General features: G+C 40.0%; 1 protein-coding gene across 3 annotated transcripts in view; it reads left to right on the top strand.

Annotated features, from left to right (window-relative positions):
- Positions 1-10028, top strand: part of LOC117432130 (intermembrane lipid transfer protein VPS13D-like) — a 67129-nt gene extending 57101 nt beyond the window's left edge. For all 3 annotated transcript variants that reach the window (XM_059002556.1, XM_059002554.1, XM_059002555.1), the window contains 3 exons: positions 4222-4353; positions 6143-6383; positions 6800-10028. In XM_059002556.1, the coding sequence (XP_058858539.1) occupies positions 4222-4353; positions 6143-6383; positions 6800-6931 (505 nt within the window). In that variant the 3' untranslated portion in view covers positions 6932-10028. The remainder of the gene's footprint in view (positions 1-4221; positions 4354-6142; positions 6384-6799) is intronic.
- Positions 10029-14060: the final 4032 nt, after the last annotated feature.

Here is a 14060-nt window from a genome sequence, read left to right as displayed (position 1 = left end):
TGCTGGGACCAGACCTTACGCTGAACTGTGTTGCCTGAAGGCAGGTGATGGGAGCAAGGTTGTCAAGAGTGCGTTTCAAACAGCGTGCCTGTGAGTTCAGGCAGAGTTCAGACAGGAAAGTGCGGGCCTGAGTGAGCCGAGTAGGGGACAGGACCTGCCGCAGCACACACAGCGTTTTCTATATCAATGAAAATCATGTCATTTGTAGATGAGATATCTTACTAACCTGGAAAGACGTTGATGCTGATTAATTTGGTACCAGTAATATAGTGGAGGCGGTCGTATGTAAGTACGTAGGTCACACTTTCACATTTTTCCATGCCTCTTGATAAAAGCTTATCCAGTTGTGATGAAAGTTGGTATTAACATTAGTGTAAATAATTGAGTGTTAGATTCTGGGAGTATATGGGGGGTGTCTGTCTGACCGACCTACATTTTTACATATATTTGGGGAACCACTTAATAGACTCTGGTGAAACTTTGTACAAACCATTATTTAGTTATTGGGAGTATCGGATTGTGGAGATATATAGTTATCTGTCTGTCTTTACAGTTGTCCATCTGTATGTCGCACTTACATTTTTACATCTTGAGAACACAAAGTTATTCCACATATTTATTTACCATAACACAAATCTGTCATTTGCTTACCTAAGCCACCTAGGTGTTAAAGAGTAAGTAGTGGGGTTCTGAAAAATATAACGTTATATGTCCCCACGTGTTGCTACAACTGTTTAAATAATGTACCTGTCATTTATTTTCATTGTTCACATCCTGACAACTTTTTACACTTATAACTTTAAAGTCTGTTTCAAAACTCTTTTCAAAATGTCTGCTCTAGTGCACTCTGCTCTGGGGTTTGAGATCTGTCCTATAAATCACTGCAGGATGAGCAATTTAAAAAACAAAACAAAAAAAAAAAACATAACAAGTGCTCTGGCTTTTCTGTTCCGTACAGCATCATGGATCGTTATTGCTGTGTTACCTGTTTGACAATGTGGGCAATAATCATTACACTATCAGTGCACTAGAGCGGACATTTTGAAAAGAGCTTTGAAACAGACTGTAAAGTTAGAAGTGTAAAAAGCTGTCAGGATGTTAACAATGAAAATAAAATGTACAGGTATATTATTGAAACAGTTGTAGCAAGATGTTTTTTGGAACCCCGCTACTTACTCTTCAAGTACTGCATCACATCCAGTTTCCATATTTTCTTCTATACTATTCTGTACATACTGTTGATGTGCGCCATGATCATAAACTTTTTCGGCACACTGATGGCTCTAATTTTGGATTCACAGTCATGGTGGTGATGTATGTTCCTGACATAATGATTTAAATGATCAGGACCAACAATTAGATGTTTAAAAAAGTATCCCTCCCTTATAACTGCATGAACCACTTCTATTAGTAAATCTACAGACTCAAGTGTGACTTACTCATGCAGTGATGAGAAGTGGTGATTGTTCAAACTCCTAGCACCTGGTAATTTCAATAATATAACTAAACCAGGGGAGTTCTGAACCCCAAGACTGGGTGCAGGGCTTGTGTGAGTTACAGGACCTGCTGGATTATACTGTACCTGCCTGCAGAAAGGCAGACAGGGTTTAAAGTCCTGGTAGGGTAACCGCAAACAGGAAGTAAACAAGTAAATGAGAAGCAGACGGCAACAGTGAGTTGTTCAGCGGAGCGAGGGGAATTGTGGGATTTCCCGTACACTCACTCTGCCCTCCTGCCCTTCCAATGAACTCTCCCAGAGCGCTCTGCAAACATCCCCCCCCCCCTCACCGCCCCTCCACCCCCACCCCCACCCCCCGCTGCCCAACCTCCGCTCTCTTCCAGGCACAAAACAGGGAGGAGAGTGTGCTTTTTGTTTTTGTGTAAGACTTGGATTTGATTACATATTTCCATTTTCTTTTAAACTGTCTTGCTCCTAAGTTCTATAATTCAAGCATTGGAAAATAGTACTGTGGTGGCTTTAGTGGCCGTGAAAAATGAGGGGCTGTCTGCACTCTGTCACCTCTGTCAAGTCTGTTTGTCTGTCTTCTTCTAGACATTAGCCACTGTTCTGTTTGCACACATGTGAAGTTTGTTGTAGCAAGAAATAAGATGAAGGTAGAAGCCGTCCAGTTAACTTTCTGGCTCATATATATATATATATATATATATATATATATATATATATATATATTGGACTACATGTTTATGCTTTAAAACCGTGTATCCAAATTTTGATGAAAAATGACATTAAAGCAAATACACGCTGTGGTAGTTAAAGTTGAAACAACTTCCTTAGTAAATATTTCATTTTTAGCCGTGGCTTTGAGAATTACCCCTGGCTGTGTGGGTGCAGGAGCCCTTTTGTGTGCAGAGCTGTGTTGGCTCACAGAGACTCAATGAAAAAGCCACAACGCTAGGAAGAAGCTGAGCTAATGCACCACCCCCCTACTGCGTGCTCCGGAGACTGTTTAGTCTTATTGACTGCTGCCTGGCTCCCAGCCAGCCCTGTAGCCTGACCTAGAGTTGAACCCTATTGTCGAGGCACGGGGATGGGGAGGGGGAGGGATTCCAAACAAAAACTCTATATGGAAGCTAGACTTAAATCAAAGGTGTAATACCATTGAAAACCACATTCTTACAGGTCCCTTTTTTGTATTCCAGACATTATTTTCACTTGACTTTACTTCTTCCTGTGCTACTGGTAATAGGACCCCATTTGAACTTTGCAGTCCAGGCTGTACTTACAGTAGGAAACTGTTGCCTCTTACACAGGAAGCAGCTATGGAGGGTACTTCCTTAACACATGTATGTTGTCTACTTTTCCTGTGGATGTTAAGGGACAGTTAAGGGGTGGCTTTATAAACGGGTAAAAGAGGCTGTGTGGTCCAGTGGTTAAAGAAAAGGGCTTGTAACCAGGAGGTTCCCTGTTCAAATCCCACCTCAGCCACTGACTCATTGTGTGACCCTGAGCAAGTCACTTAACCTCCTTGTGCTCCGTCTTGCGGGTGAGACGTAATTGTAAGTGACTCTGCAGCTGATGCATAGTTCACACACCCTAGTCTCTGTAAATCGCCTTGGATAAAGGCGTCTGCTAAATAAACAAATAATAATAATAGTAAAATAAGTGCCAGAAAGTAAGGTATTCAAACAGTTTCTTTAACTTACTATGGCATCAGAATTGTTTAAAAATAAAAAGATACACAGTATAATATGTTTCTTTCAAAACTACACTTTGCAATAGCAGTGTGGCTCCCCACTGTTATATTCTGTCAGTGTGGCCCTTGTCACCAGTTAGGAACTCCTGTCTGCTGCATTGTGCCTGCGTGGCTTCTTAGTGAGTCACCTGATGAGAGAATGGCACTTTTTGACCATGGCTAGATGAACTGTAACAGATGTTGGCAGGCTGCCACTTTTCAAAAAGCGAGAGAAAGAAAAAGAGAGAGAGAGGGGGGGAGAAAAAAGAAACCTCAGTACAGTACTGTCTTTGTGAATCAACTGGAAACCATCAGCTAATATATAATGACCATAGAAAAGATTCAAGCCAGATGTAAAAATTCCACAGCTCAGTACTGCAGCTGAGTCTTACAGTGGCAGCCAGCAAGAAAGGTCATTTGCAGGAGAAGTTTGTTCAGAGCTCAGTTTCCAGTTTGTTCTCGGAAAAATCGAATGTAGAATTACCAGAGTACAGAGCAACTCCTGTTCCCTATATATGTATAATGACCTATTAACCTTTTCAATGTTCAAAAGAAATATTCAACATCCACATTCAATCAGTTTAATAGAGTAAACCTGGAACCTATCCCATTCGTAATGGCTAATTCTGAAGGCTCATGGTTTGTTGTCAAAGCAATCCTTTGTTCATGCCTGTGCTCCTGGTTCTAAAGCCCATGTAAAACCAAGCAAATCTCAGGCAACTATTTCTGGTACGGGACATTTTAAAGCAATTTTTCAAGCTCAAATCAAGATTGTTTAGAATTTGGGTCTTTGAACATTTCACACAGGGAACATTGCTTACACATTTCCCTTTCGTCTTGAAGTAGCCAACGCTTAAATCATGTTAAGAAACTGGGATTTCACAAGCATTGCTCTGTGGACATTGAGCCTGTTCCAAAAACGCTATAAAAATGACCGGGATGGAACATTGGGTTTCTTCTGCTTAATGAAATGCTGTTGTGGAATTTGAAGTTGCGGAGTGGTTGTTTATCGGCTGTGTCTGTGCAGGATGAGTATGCAGCGCGTCAGGAAGCCACGATGCTGCAAGGGCCCTCAGGGCCTCCTGCCTCGATTCTCCTCCACCCAGGCTGAGGGACAGGAGCAGCTCTTCCGCCTCACAGACAACCTCCTGTCAGAGTTGTGAGTATCAGTGTTATTGTTCATTTATACCACACATCCATTTTCAAAACCCTCAATCAGAAAGGTAAAACTCAACAAGTAGACAAACATCACTGAAGAAGGCACCAGCCGAAATGTTTGTCTGGTTGTTTTGTCTACTGACATTTCTTATTATATTTCTATCATATGTATTGTATTGTGTAACTTGGAATAAGGCTGATTTTGGTAGCTGGTTCTCAGTTGCATTTTCACAATCCCATTCTTGGGATTTTTTGCTTTTTGTTTTCCACACATCTGACTCAAGTGAAGCTAATTGTTCAAGCCGAATTATATAATATCCCAAAATAATCAAATTTAAAGTGAAGGGCTTTCTGTGTTAATGTCACAAAAGAATAATTTGAATATTTGTCTCAGTACTAAAATATACAAATACCGGAACAAACATTAAATTAACTGTAACCGTTAGCAGCAATATTCATTTATATAATATAACAGAATGTATAAATAATCACAAAGATGGAAAGGAAACCAATGCATACATAATGTCAGATGAAAAGCCCATTCTGTGGTACAGAAGAGTGTTTCTCTCCATTCTCTGATATGGGGAGTTTTTATTTTGCTGCTGAGATATTTTGTTTGTAGTGTGTTGTTATTCTTCAGCAAATTAAAAATGTATCGAATATTCAAATATTAATTTCAATTTTGAAATAATATTCAAACATGAAAACCATCCACTAATATGCTATTTAAATCTTTGTATTGTGCCTAAAAAAAACTTGCAAACACAGCGAGTTGATTGGAGTCATCCGTCATTAGCACGTTGTTTGGCTGAGGCACACACTCACAGATGCCCTGTGAGCTGTGAAAGCTCGTTTGTCACCCCCCAGGCTAATTAATCCAGTTCTGCAGCCCCCCTGCATCTAGACTGACCTCTAACCCCAGAGGTGTTAAACAGGCAATTACTCTCCCAGCTTCTGTGCTACAGACTGCGGGCGTGAGCGACTCTGTGTGTGTGTGTGTGTGTGCACGCGTGCCGGCTCGCGACTGCATGTCTTTGCCAGAGTGCATGCGGCGCGTGTCTGTGTGTAAGCATGTGTTTGTTTGGTTGTGAACTTTACTGTCCAGGTCAAAACTCTGGACGCAGTTCCTGAACTGGCAAATAAATGTATTTTGTTTATGTATTTTTTATTTTTTTATTTAATTGTATCTATTTGTAGGAAAGAGTCACATTGTGGGAGAGGTGTGTGCTCAATTTTTATAGTGTCATAACGCAAGCATTGTGTAGTGTTGTTGCGGGAGTATTGTCCGTTGTAAACTAATGAACCTGGATAGCAACATGTAACGTTTATATCAATTATAAATTGTACTCTATGAAGTGGTTCTTTTAATAAAAGTTTGATGTAAGTAAAATTAAATTTAAGTTGAAACTCTGGGAACCTACCTGTGTTGCGATACCGCACCCGAGAATTATGAATCGCGTATGAGAAGTCAACCAATCACCTTTTATCTTGCGTATTGATGTCATTTTGTGGAGAGCATACAACACAACTGTTTTATGTTTTATAGTAGTTCCTGTGCACATTCTATGTTCTGTGTAGGGTGTCTTTTATAACAGAAATCAGTTTGCACAGTTTAAGCAATCAGCTACATTTTGTGGTCCCCTTGCCCAAACTGCACTTCTAACAATGTGAGACACCCTAACGACCCTAATCACAACCTATTATATCCATTTATGACATCCATTCAGTAACACGACATTACTGACCTGGAAGCCATGGCTCCTGTGCTAACCCGTCTGTCATTTCCCCAGCTTCATTGCAGTAGAGCCCATCGACACATACTGTGTCCTCATCTCATCTAAAGCTGTCTACTTCCTGAAGCCGGGGGACTGCATCGATCGAGACGCCATCTTCCTCGAGATCAAATACGAAGACCTCTACCACTGCCTGGTCTTCAAGGATCATGGGAAAGTATATGTGCAGCTCACCAAGAAAGCAGAGAACACAAGCAGTGGTGTGGCCATCCCAGGACCTTCGCACCAAAAACCCATGGTGAGTGACGGAACAGCACCGTTGTTTGTGTCTTCAAATAGAATGACAGTGCTGGAGAGCTGAGAATGCAGATTTTAGACTAGTGCTCCTTATTGGGGTGCAGGGTAATGACGGTGCTGGAGAGCTGAGAGTGTTTTAGTGCTGTTAAACTGCAGTTTTTTTGATGTTGGCTTAATTACATTTTAGAGACATGTCTAAGTCTTTGCCCACACTGTAAATTGCATGGGGGATGTGAATAACTGATTGATCTGTTCTATATTTAAATTGGTATGTCAATACCCAGTAGCATATGTGCTGCAACAGTAAAAGAATGTCAATGCTTATTGCAGAATGTTTTGCCTCTATTGTTTTTTGTTTTTTTGTTTTTTTTATTTGTGTTCTTGTGTATTAAATCTTTAAGTGCTGTCTGCTTGCAGGTTCACGTGAAGACCGAAAACCTAGCTGTCAAAATCTCTCAAGAAATCAACTATGCCAAGAGCCTCTACAATGAGCAGCAGCTAATGCTGCCGCCCAATGAGAATGAGAATTACCCAGAGCTGGGCTCCTAATGGGCCAATCAGGAAGGCTTCTTCTGTAACAGGTTAGCATCCAATCAGTGGGGAGAACTTCTTGAGATAGCCAATCACTGATTCAACCCAACGGATGCAGCAGAGCGGTAACAAAAACCTGGAAAATCGTCTGTACAGAAATCGAAGAAGCACCGCCTTTTTCAGTTTGAGTGTCTTGACAGCCTCTTTTCTTTTTTAATCCAAAGCGGACTGCTTGACCTGTAGAGGCACACAGCTATAGCGGAAAATATGCAACGCAAATTATTTTACGGTGTTCTGTATTTGCGATATAAATTTGAGATTAGACAGGAGAGTGAAGAGATCTTTATTTTGCTACACTATGTAAAAAAAAAAAAAAAAAAAAAAAAAACGAAAAAGAAAAAGAAAAACACTATCTATCGGGCCCTGTAAAAATGGAAATGGTCATCACAATAGAAGTATATACAAAGTGTGTATATAATGTCTTGTGTGCTGTATAAAACTGCCTTTACAATTAAGAGATGTACACTGTGGGCAATCTGTGAGCACTTGACTGAATCCAGACCACACTTGCAGGCAGCAGCGGCTATGTCGGATACTGAAGCTGCACAACCTTACCTTGCCCAGGAGGGGTTGCTAGAGCCTAATGGACTATGAATGTCACTGACAGTGTATTGTACGGTGCATATATGAATAGTCTGATCACCCTGCTCCTGAACTAGCCACCACAGGCTGCTATAACACAGTGCTCTCCCATTTGAGTCTTTCAGATCACAGCCGTTAAGGAGTACTGCAAAATGAGAAATATTTGCATGCCAGAAATCTTTTGCAGGACCAATGTTTCTAGAATCCCATATAAAACAATGATTTGCTTGTGTATTTAAAAAAAAAAAAAAAAAAAAAATTAAAAATAGATGTTCAGGGACAATGCTGGTAATTTAAAGGGTCAAAACAATTAAATATGATCAGCTAATTTGCAACCTATCATAACTATGTAGGATAAACCATGAACACGAACAGGGATTACTGCAGTTATGTGAGCGAGTACAGCTTGTTTGCAGCTATCCATGTGAGTGAAATAACCACAGCACTCCATGAACGCTTATGGGGTATTCTGTTTATAGAGTTCAATGTATGGGAAAAAAAAGTGTTTAACCCTAAATTAAACAGCTGAATCCTGAGAATTACAATCCTTCGATCACTCTCTGGATCTGCTTAGATTAAACTCCCAGTGTTAGAACAAAGTCTTCCAATTTAAATTCTTTTTTTATTTATAGTTTCCCAACAAAAGTGTATTTTTAGTGCTTGTGCAAACCCTTTGATGTTCTAATTATAGATGGTAAAACATGCGCTTCTCATTTCATAGAATGAGAAACAGCTGCGTTGCAGGATCAGGGGATTAGAAAGTCAAACAGTATGCTGTTATTTTACAAGAGTCCAATTGAATTAGCTTTGTAGTTGGGGCGGAAAGTTTGCCCAAACGGAACAACAGTCATTTGAATTCCATAATTTAATTAACAGCTCGTCAACGAGGCGTTAATTGAAACTCAATCAATATTGATTCCCATTCACTCTGTTCATTACAGAAACTTCTAATTTCCCAGTAAATTTTGCTCCAGGTAATTGAATTAGGCTGTTGAAATGCGTGGATTGTGTACTGATCCTGTGGTCACTTTATTGTTTTGTTTCTTTTTCATACCATAGAAATCGCTGCCAATTGCAGTTTTAGAACTGATCTATAACAATTAATGTAAAAAGTTCCAACAGTAAATAGGCCCAGTTAATTAAGATATTTAAATCAAAATCTAGTTTTTCTCGAAGCACGAACTATTTCAGAACTAGTGCAGCATGAGTTTTGTGGCTATATTTCTTGCTCATATTTTTCAGAATCTCTTCATTCTTATCTGATCAGTGCCACAGGGTTAGCCTTAAACCTAGCAGGAGAAAGTCAAGGCAATTGTGTGCATCTTTAAGCCTTGCAAAAGGGACACAGATTACCTAATACAGGTGAAGCTTTTTGCTTTTTTCCACTTTGTCTGTGACAAGCTAATAGCCCTTATAAAAGTGTACCACTTTTTAAACTTTAATTTTCATTTAATCACTGATTAATTAATAAACCAGAGTTTAGCAGTAGTGTTGGGGTGCAGCAGTCTAAAGGGTCCCCCTTCCGTCCTTATACCATGGGTGTCATGCTGAATTGACTTTCAGTTATTCATTTATTTATTAACAGTACTAGGAACAAAAGGTAACATTAGTAATCCAAACACAGATGTAACCTATATGTGGAAACCCCAAAGCACTGATTGGATCACCAGTGTGAGATTATAATATAGTAGCTGTAAGAAACAATATCACAACATGGTAATATTTTAAAGTTACGCTATATCAATAAGCTGTCCACAGGATGCTGTACACATGAGCATTATTTTTGTTTTTCCCTTTTAGTAATGCTTGCTGCTCCGAAATGGCTAGTTATCTGGACTGCAAATTGGATATCTCTGCTCAAAGTAATCTCAAATTGCACAATCATTGTGGTGGTGTAGATTAGGAAGGTTTATAACCAGAAAGATGGTGAGTTAATGAACAAGCACAATTATTTAGACAGTTATCTATCAATAGCCATAGTTCTGTACATCACAATTGTGTAAAAAAAAAAAAAAAAAAGTTTCCGATAAAACACTTAAATGAATTCCATTTAAAAAAAAAAAACACATTTGGCTAATATTGAAGACGATAATAAATTAGTTTAACTAAAAATAATGTCCACAGTTTAGATACCTTAACCAAAGTTTATTAAACTAATTAGTATATATTTTTATTAGTATCTAGTTTCAGATGTGTACTAGTCATGAGCAAAAAAGTATACTGCAGTAATTTTACAACCTAGTTATAACATGCTGTTTGAAGCTATGGATATTAAAACTATGGGTAACTGTCTGAATATTATTTGTGAGCTACTGTATGTACTAATAGTACTAGAGTTTTAATCTAAAAGTCTCTGGAAATGTCCTTCTGGCCTGTTTGTATAGCTCAAACCACTGGATACAAATGTTTTCTATTGTTTTCATCTGTACAAAGTGTAAAGGTTAATAATTAAAATCATTTTTGTTTCTCTAAAGCTGTGGGTTTCAATTTGATTGTGAACCCCCCCCCCGACAGACAGACAGACAGGCAGGGGTTGGACGTTACCCCTGCAAAATCTAGTACACACTTGGCAGATTTAATTTGTTGCCATGCATTTTGCAATATATAAAGGTTCCATCTCCCTGTTGCAGTTTCAGTCTCAATGAACATAACAAAAGATCTAACTGACTTTGATAGAGATCTGACAGAAGGTGCTATCCTTGACTGACTTGAGTACCCTGAAGGAATTAAAGGTGGTAATCAATTGAGGAATGGTCATATATCCCTTCAGATTGGCGACACCTTATTGATATTGATATTGTTATGGTAGGTGTTCTTAATGATTTGGCCTCCCCTGTATTGGCTGTAGCTGCCCAGTTGCCTTCAGATGTATCCCAGCTTCCCTCTGCCTCTGCTCGCCCCATTCTTCTTGTTGATTGGCATTTTAATGAGGCAGGAGGGTCACCCCCTGGCTGGGGGGCAGTTCAAGGGCCGTTTGTCTTACAGGCTGTGCAGGGCTCAGCAGCTCAGGCAGACCCTGTGATGGATAAGCCCAGTGTAGAGAGGGAGAGAGCAGCACTTCTCACTTTCCTGCCTCTGTCAGGGTTTCCAGACACAATAACAATGCAGACACAGCCGAGAGCCCCGCGGTGTGAGAGCCTGAGAATGCAATACAGTATGGGACAGTTAACTAGAGAACTTGGTGCTGGGGATCTGTGAGCCAGCTAATTCCATACAGTATAGTATAGAGAACTCAGTTCTGGGGATCTGAGAGCCAGCTAATTCAGTGTAGTACAATATAGAGAACTCAGTTCTGGGGATCTGAGCCAGCTAATTCAGTGTAGTATAGAGAACTCGGTTCTGGGGATCTGAGAGCCAGCTGATTCTATACAGTATAGTGTAGAGAACTCAGTTCTGGGTATCTGAGAGCCAGCTAATTCAGTGCAGTACAATATAGAGAACTCAGTACTGGGGATCTAAGAGACTGTAGGATCATTACATGCCAAAACCTGCAAATCCAGATGAATTTCTCAGACCAAAATGATCAAGGCTGTATTGTTTCCAGGGATATGGTGTTTTCACTGAATCCATACAAGGTAATATTTCTGAACAAGCCAGGTATGAATGCAAATAACTTGTAAATGGTCATATGGACCAGGTGGAGAAGCAGGTGGGTAATTTAATGATTAAGATGAATTTAATAAAAATAAATCATGAATAGTTTCAAGACCTTGGATGCAGCTGCTGATTAGACACAGAAGGAGCCTATAGTGTAGAGAACAGAAGAACATTTACAAACAAGAAGAGGCCATCCAGCCCATCAATTCTCATCTCGTTTATAGTGGCTGATTGATCTCAAAACTTTGCCAAGTTAAATGATCCCAATGATTCAGCATTATGAAAGTGGCTAGATAAACCATTCCATGCCCTCCTCACTCTCCAGAGAAGTGTTTTCTACCTTCTGCCTTAAGTCCACTTCATTTCCAGCTGTGTCTTCTGGCCATTGGTTAGGGTTAACTTTGTTAATTTCTTTTAACCTTTTAAGTGTCCCCCCCCCCCCCTTATTCCTCTTTGTTCTAGGCTAAATTTATTCAGTCAACCTATAGATCCTAAACGTGCTGTCAGCACTGGCAGTGGGAGAGGGGCTGGTGGCTGGATATCCCCTAAGCCTCCCTCCCTCTCTCCACCTGCGTGGCCCCACAGAGCAGCACGTTTAACTGGGTGGAGAGTTCAGCGCAGGGTGAGCTGTCTGTCTCCTAGCCCTGCCTAATTTATCCACTATTTGGCTAACCTTGCTCTGAACTCGCCCCCTGAGATCTGAGTTCTCCTACACAGCAGCCCCCCCCCCCCCCCACACACACACACACATACATGCACACAGGGATCATTAGGCAGAAAAAACAGATTCCCCAGCAATGTCAATTTTAGACACGCTCTGTGTACCCTAACAGGAGAATACAAATGGTCCCTTGAAAAAGGTTACATAATATTCTTCTGCTTTCCGTTGTATGCTGCAGTATACAGTACAGTGGTTCTCCAATGGATGGGTCTTGAGCCATATTTGCCTCATTGAGCTCCCTAATATGACTCTTGTTTACACATTATCCTGTTCAAGGCTTTCAATAGGGTTGAAAAAGACTACTGGGTAGTCTTTGGTAGAAGTGAAATTGAAGTTGTGTTTAAGCATGACGCATGTTTAATGAACATGAACATACTTGAGCTGTGTCTTTCTGCAGTCTGCTTAAACGTTATCTGTGTTCTACAGTGAGGTGTGGCAAATATGGGAAATCTATAGTATAATCTGTAGTATATGCATGGGTAATGTATAGGGATATTGTAGTTCCCAGTATTAATCTGTATAAACCACTACAAAATTCAACACAACTGTCAAGTCTGTGCTTGAGAGAGGCCCAAGACTGAATGGCAGGCAGCGGGTGTTCAGGTGCTGATTGAGGTGTGCTCTCACTTGCAAAGCTGTGAGAGAAAGAACATGAAAAGTAAATTCACCAACAAGAGGAGGCCATTTGGCCCATCAGTGCTTGTCCAATTCCAAGAAGATTGATACCAAAAGAGTGGTCTTAAATGATGCCAATGATTCAGAACCAACAATGTGGCTTGGTAACCTATTCCATACTCTCTCAAAATGTCTTGTACTCTCAGTCCGAAGTCTGTCTCCACTTTATTTCCAACTGTGTCATCTGGTCCTTGTTTCTGTGCTGAGTTTAAAGTATTGGTAAACTTCATAAACTCCTTTTAAGATTTTTAAGACTTTAATCAAGTTCCCCTCGCTGAAGCAAGTTGTCCGTCGCCTTTCATCTCTAAATTCACTAGAAATTTGTAGAGAAAAATACAGATTACATTGTCTTGCTTTTGATTAGATAAGTCAACTGCATGTGGCATGGATTTAAGGAGTTAATAATTTTCTCCCTTAGGCTTTGTGATATCAAGAGTGATCTGTAACAGTGTTCCCTGTATATGTGAACAGAAGCTAATTCATTCCTTCTTCAGTCCACTTTGGTATTCCATAATTAGATTTAGTTTGATCTTTTAGAAAGACCAACAGTTTACACACAATGTGACACACACGTTGTAGCCATCTCCGATTTCATCATTATTTTTTATTTATTTATTTTTTTTCAAGAGGGGAGCACAAACATATCATTTTTAATCTGATAAATTTGGTGCTACTTTGACAAAATCTGCACAAATACATGTAATAAAAATATAAACACAAAAATGGAGAGAACTAATTAAAAAACAGAGCAGTCAACAGCACTTCTTTGAACATAATTACAGTGTAAGTCACTGCACAACTTTATTTCAAACTCAATATAAATATATAATGTATATAATTATATTTAGGTCTTGAAGTTTTCATGTCTTATTTTGAGCCTTTTCTTTTTCCTAATTAAACTCAGAAAAAGCTGTTAATTACAAAACAATGCCACTTGTTTTTACCTTCATGTCTTGACTGAGCCTGATTCTGTTTTGCTTAATTTGTATTTAAACAGACGTGGCAAATTATATTAATTGCTCATCACTTCCTAATTACATTTCATTCTTGCAGTCGCGTAGTTTATCTTCGTTGTTTTCACTCGTTTAACAGAGTTGTCCTGTCAGATTTTCTTTTGGACATAAAATACCTGCTGTGGAGTGTATACATATATGCCCCAAGTGGCTCACCTGCTAAAAGCACAACAAAGTGGTGTGCAGAGAGTCAGAGTCAGGGGAGCGCCCTGGCTGTGCGAAGATGCCAGGCTTCACTGGGGATTCCACAGGGAGCATTTTATTGGCTTAGGGAGGCAAAACCATCAGGAACTGTTTCTTCTCATTGTGCTGCAGCGGAGCTTGCTGGCCCGGTGCCTGGTGAGATTAGGCGGACACCTGCAGGGCTGGCCTTTGGCCTCCAGAGGCCGGTAGCTTGCTGACATCTGCTCTGGAGTTCCTGGGTGTAGAAGAGGAAACTGACGGTCGTGGGATTGGAAGGTGCCCCACTGAACCTTCAATTCTCCTGAGCTGTGTGAGG

Source organism: Acipenser ruthenus, chromosome 27 (assembly GCF_902713425.1).
Source record: "Acipenser ruthenus chromosome 27, fAciRut3.2 maternal haplotype, whole genome shotgun sequence".
Lineage (NCBI taxonomy): Eukaryota > Metazoa > Chordata > Actinopteri > Acipenseriformes > Acipenseridae > Acipenser > Acipenser ruthenus.
This window is presented reverse-complemented; position numbering and strand designations above follow the sequence as displayed.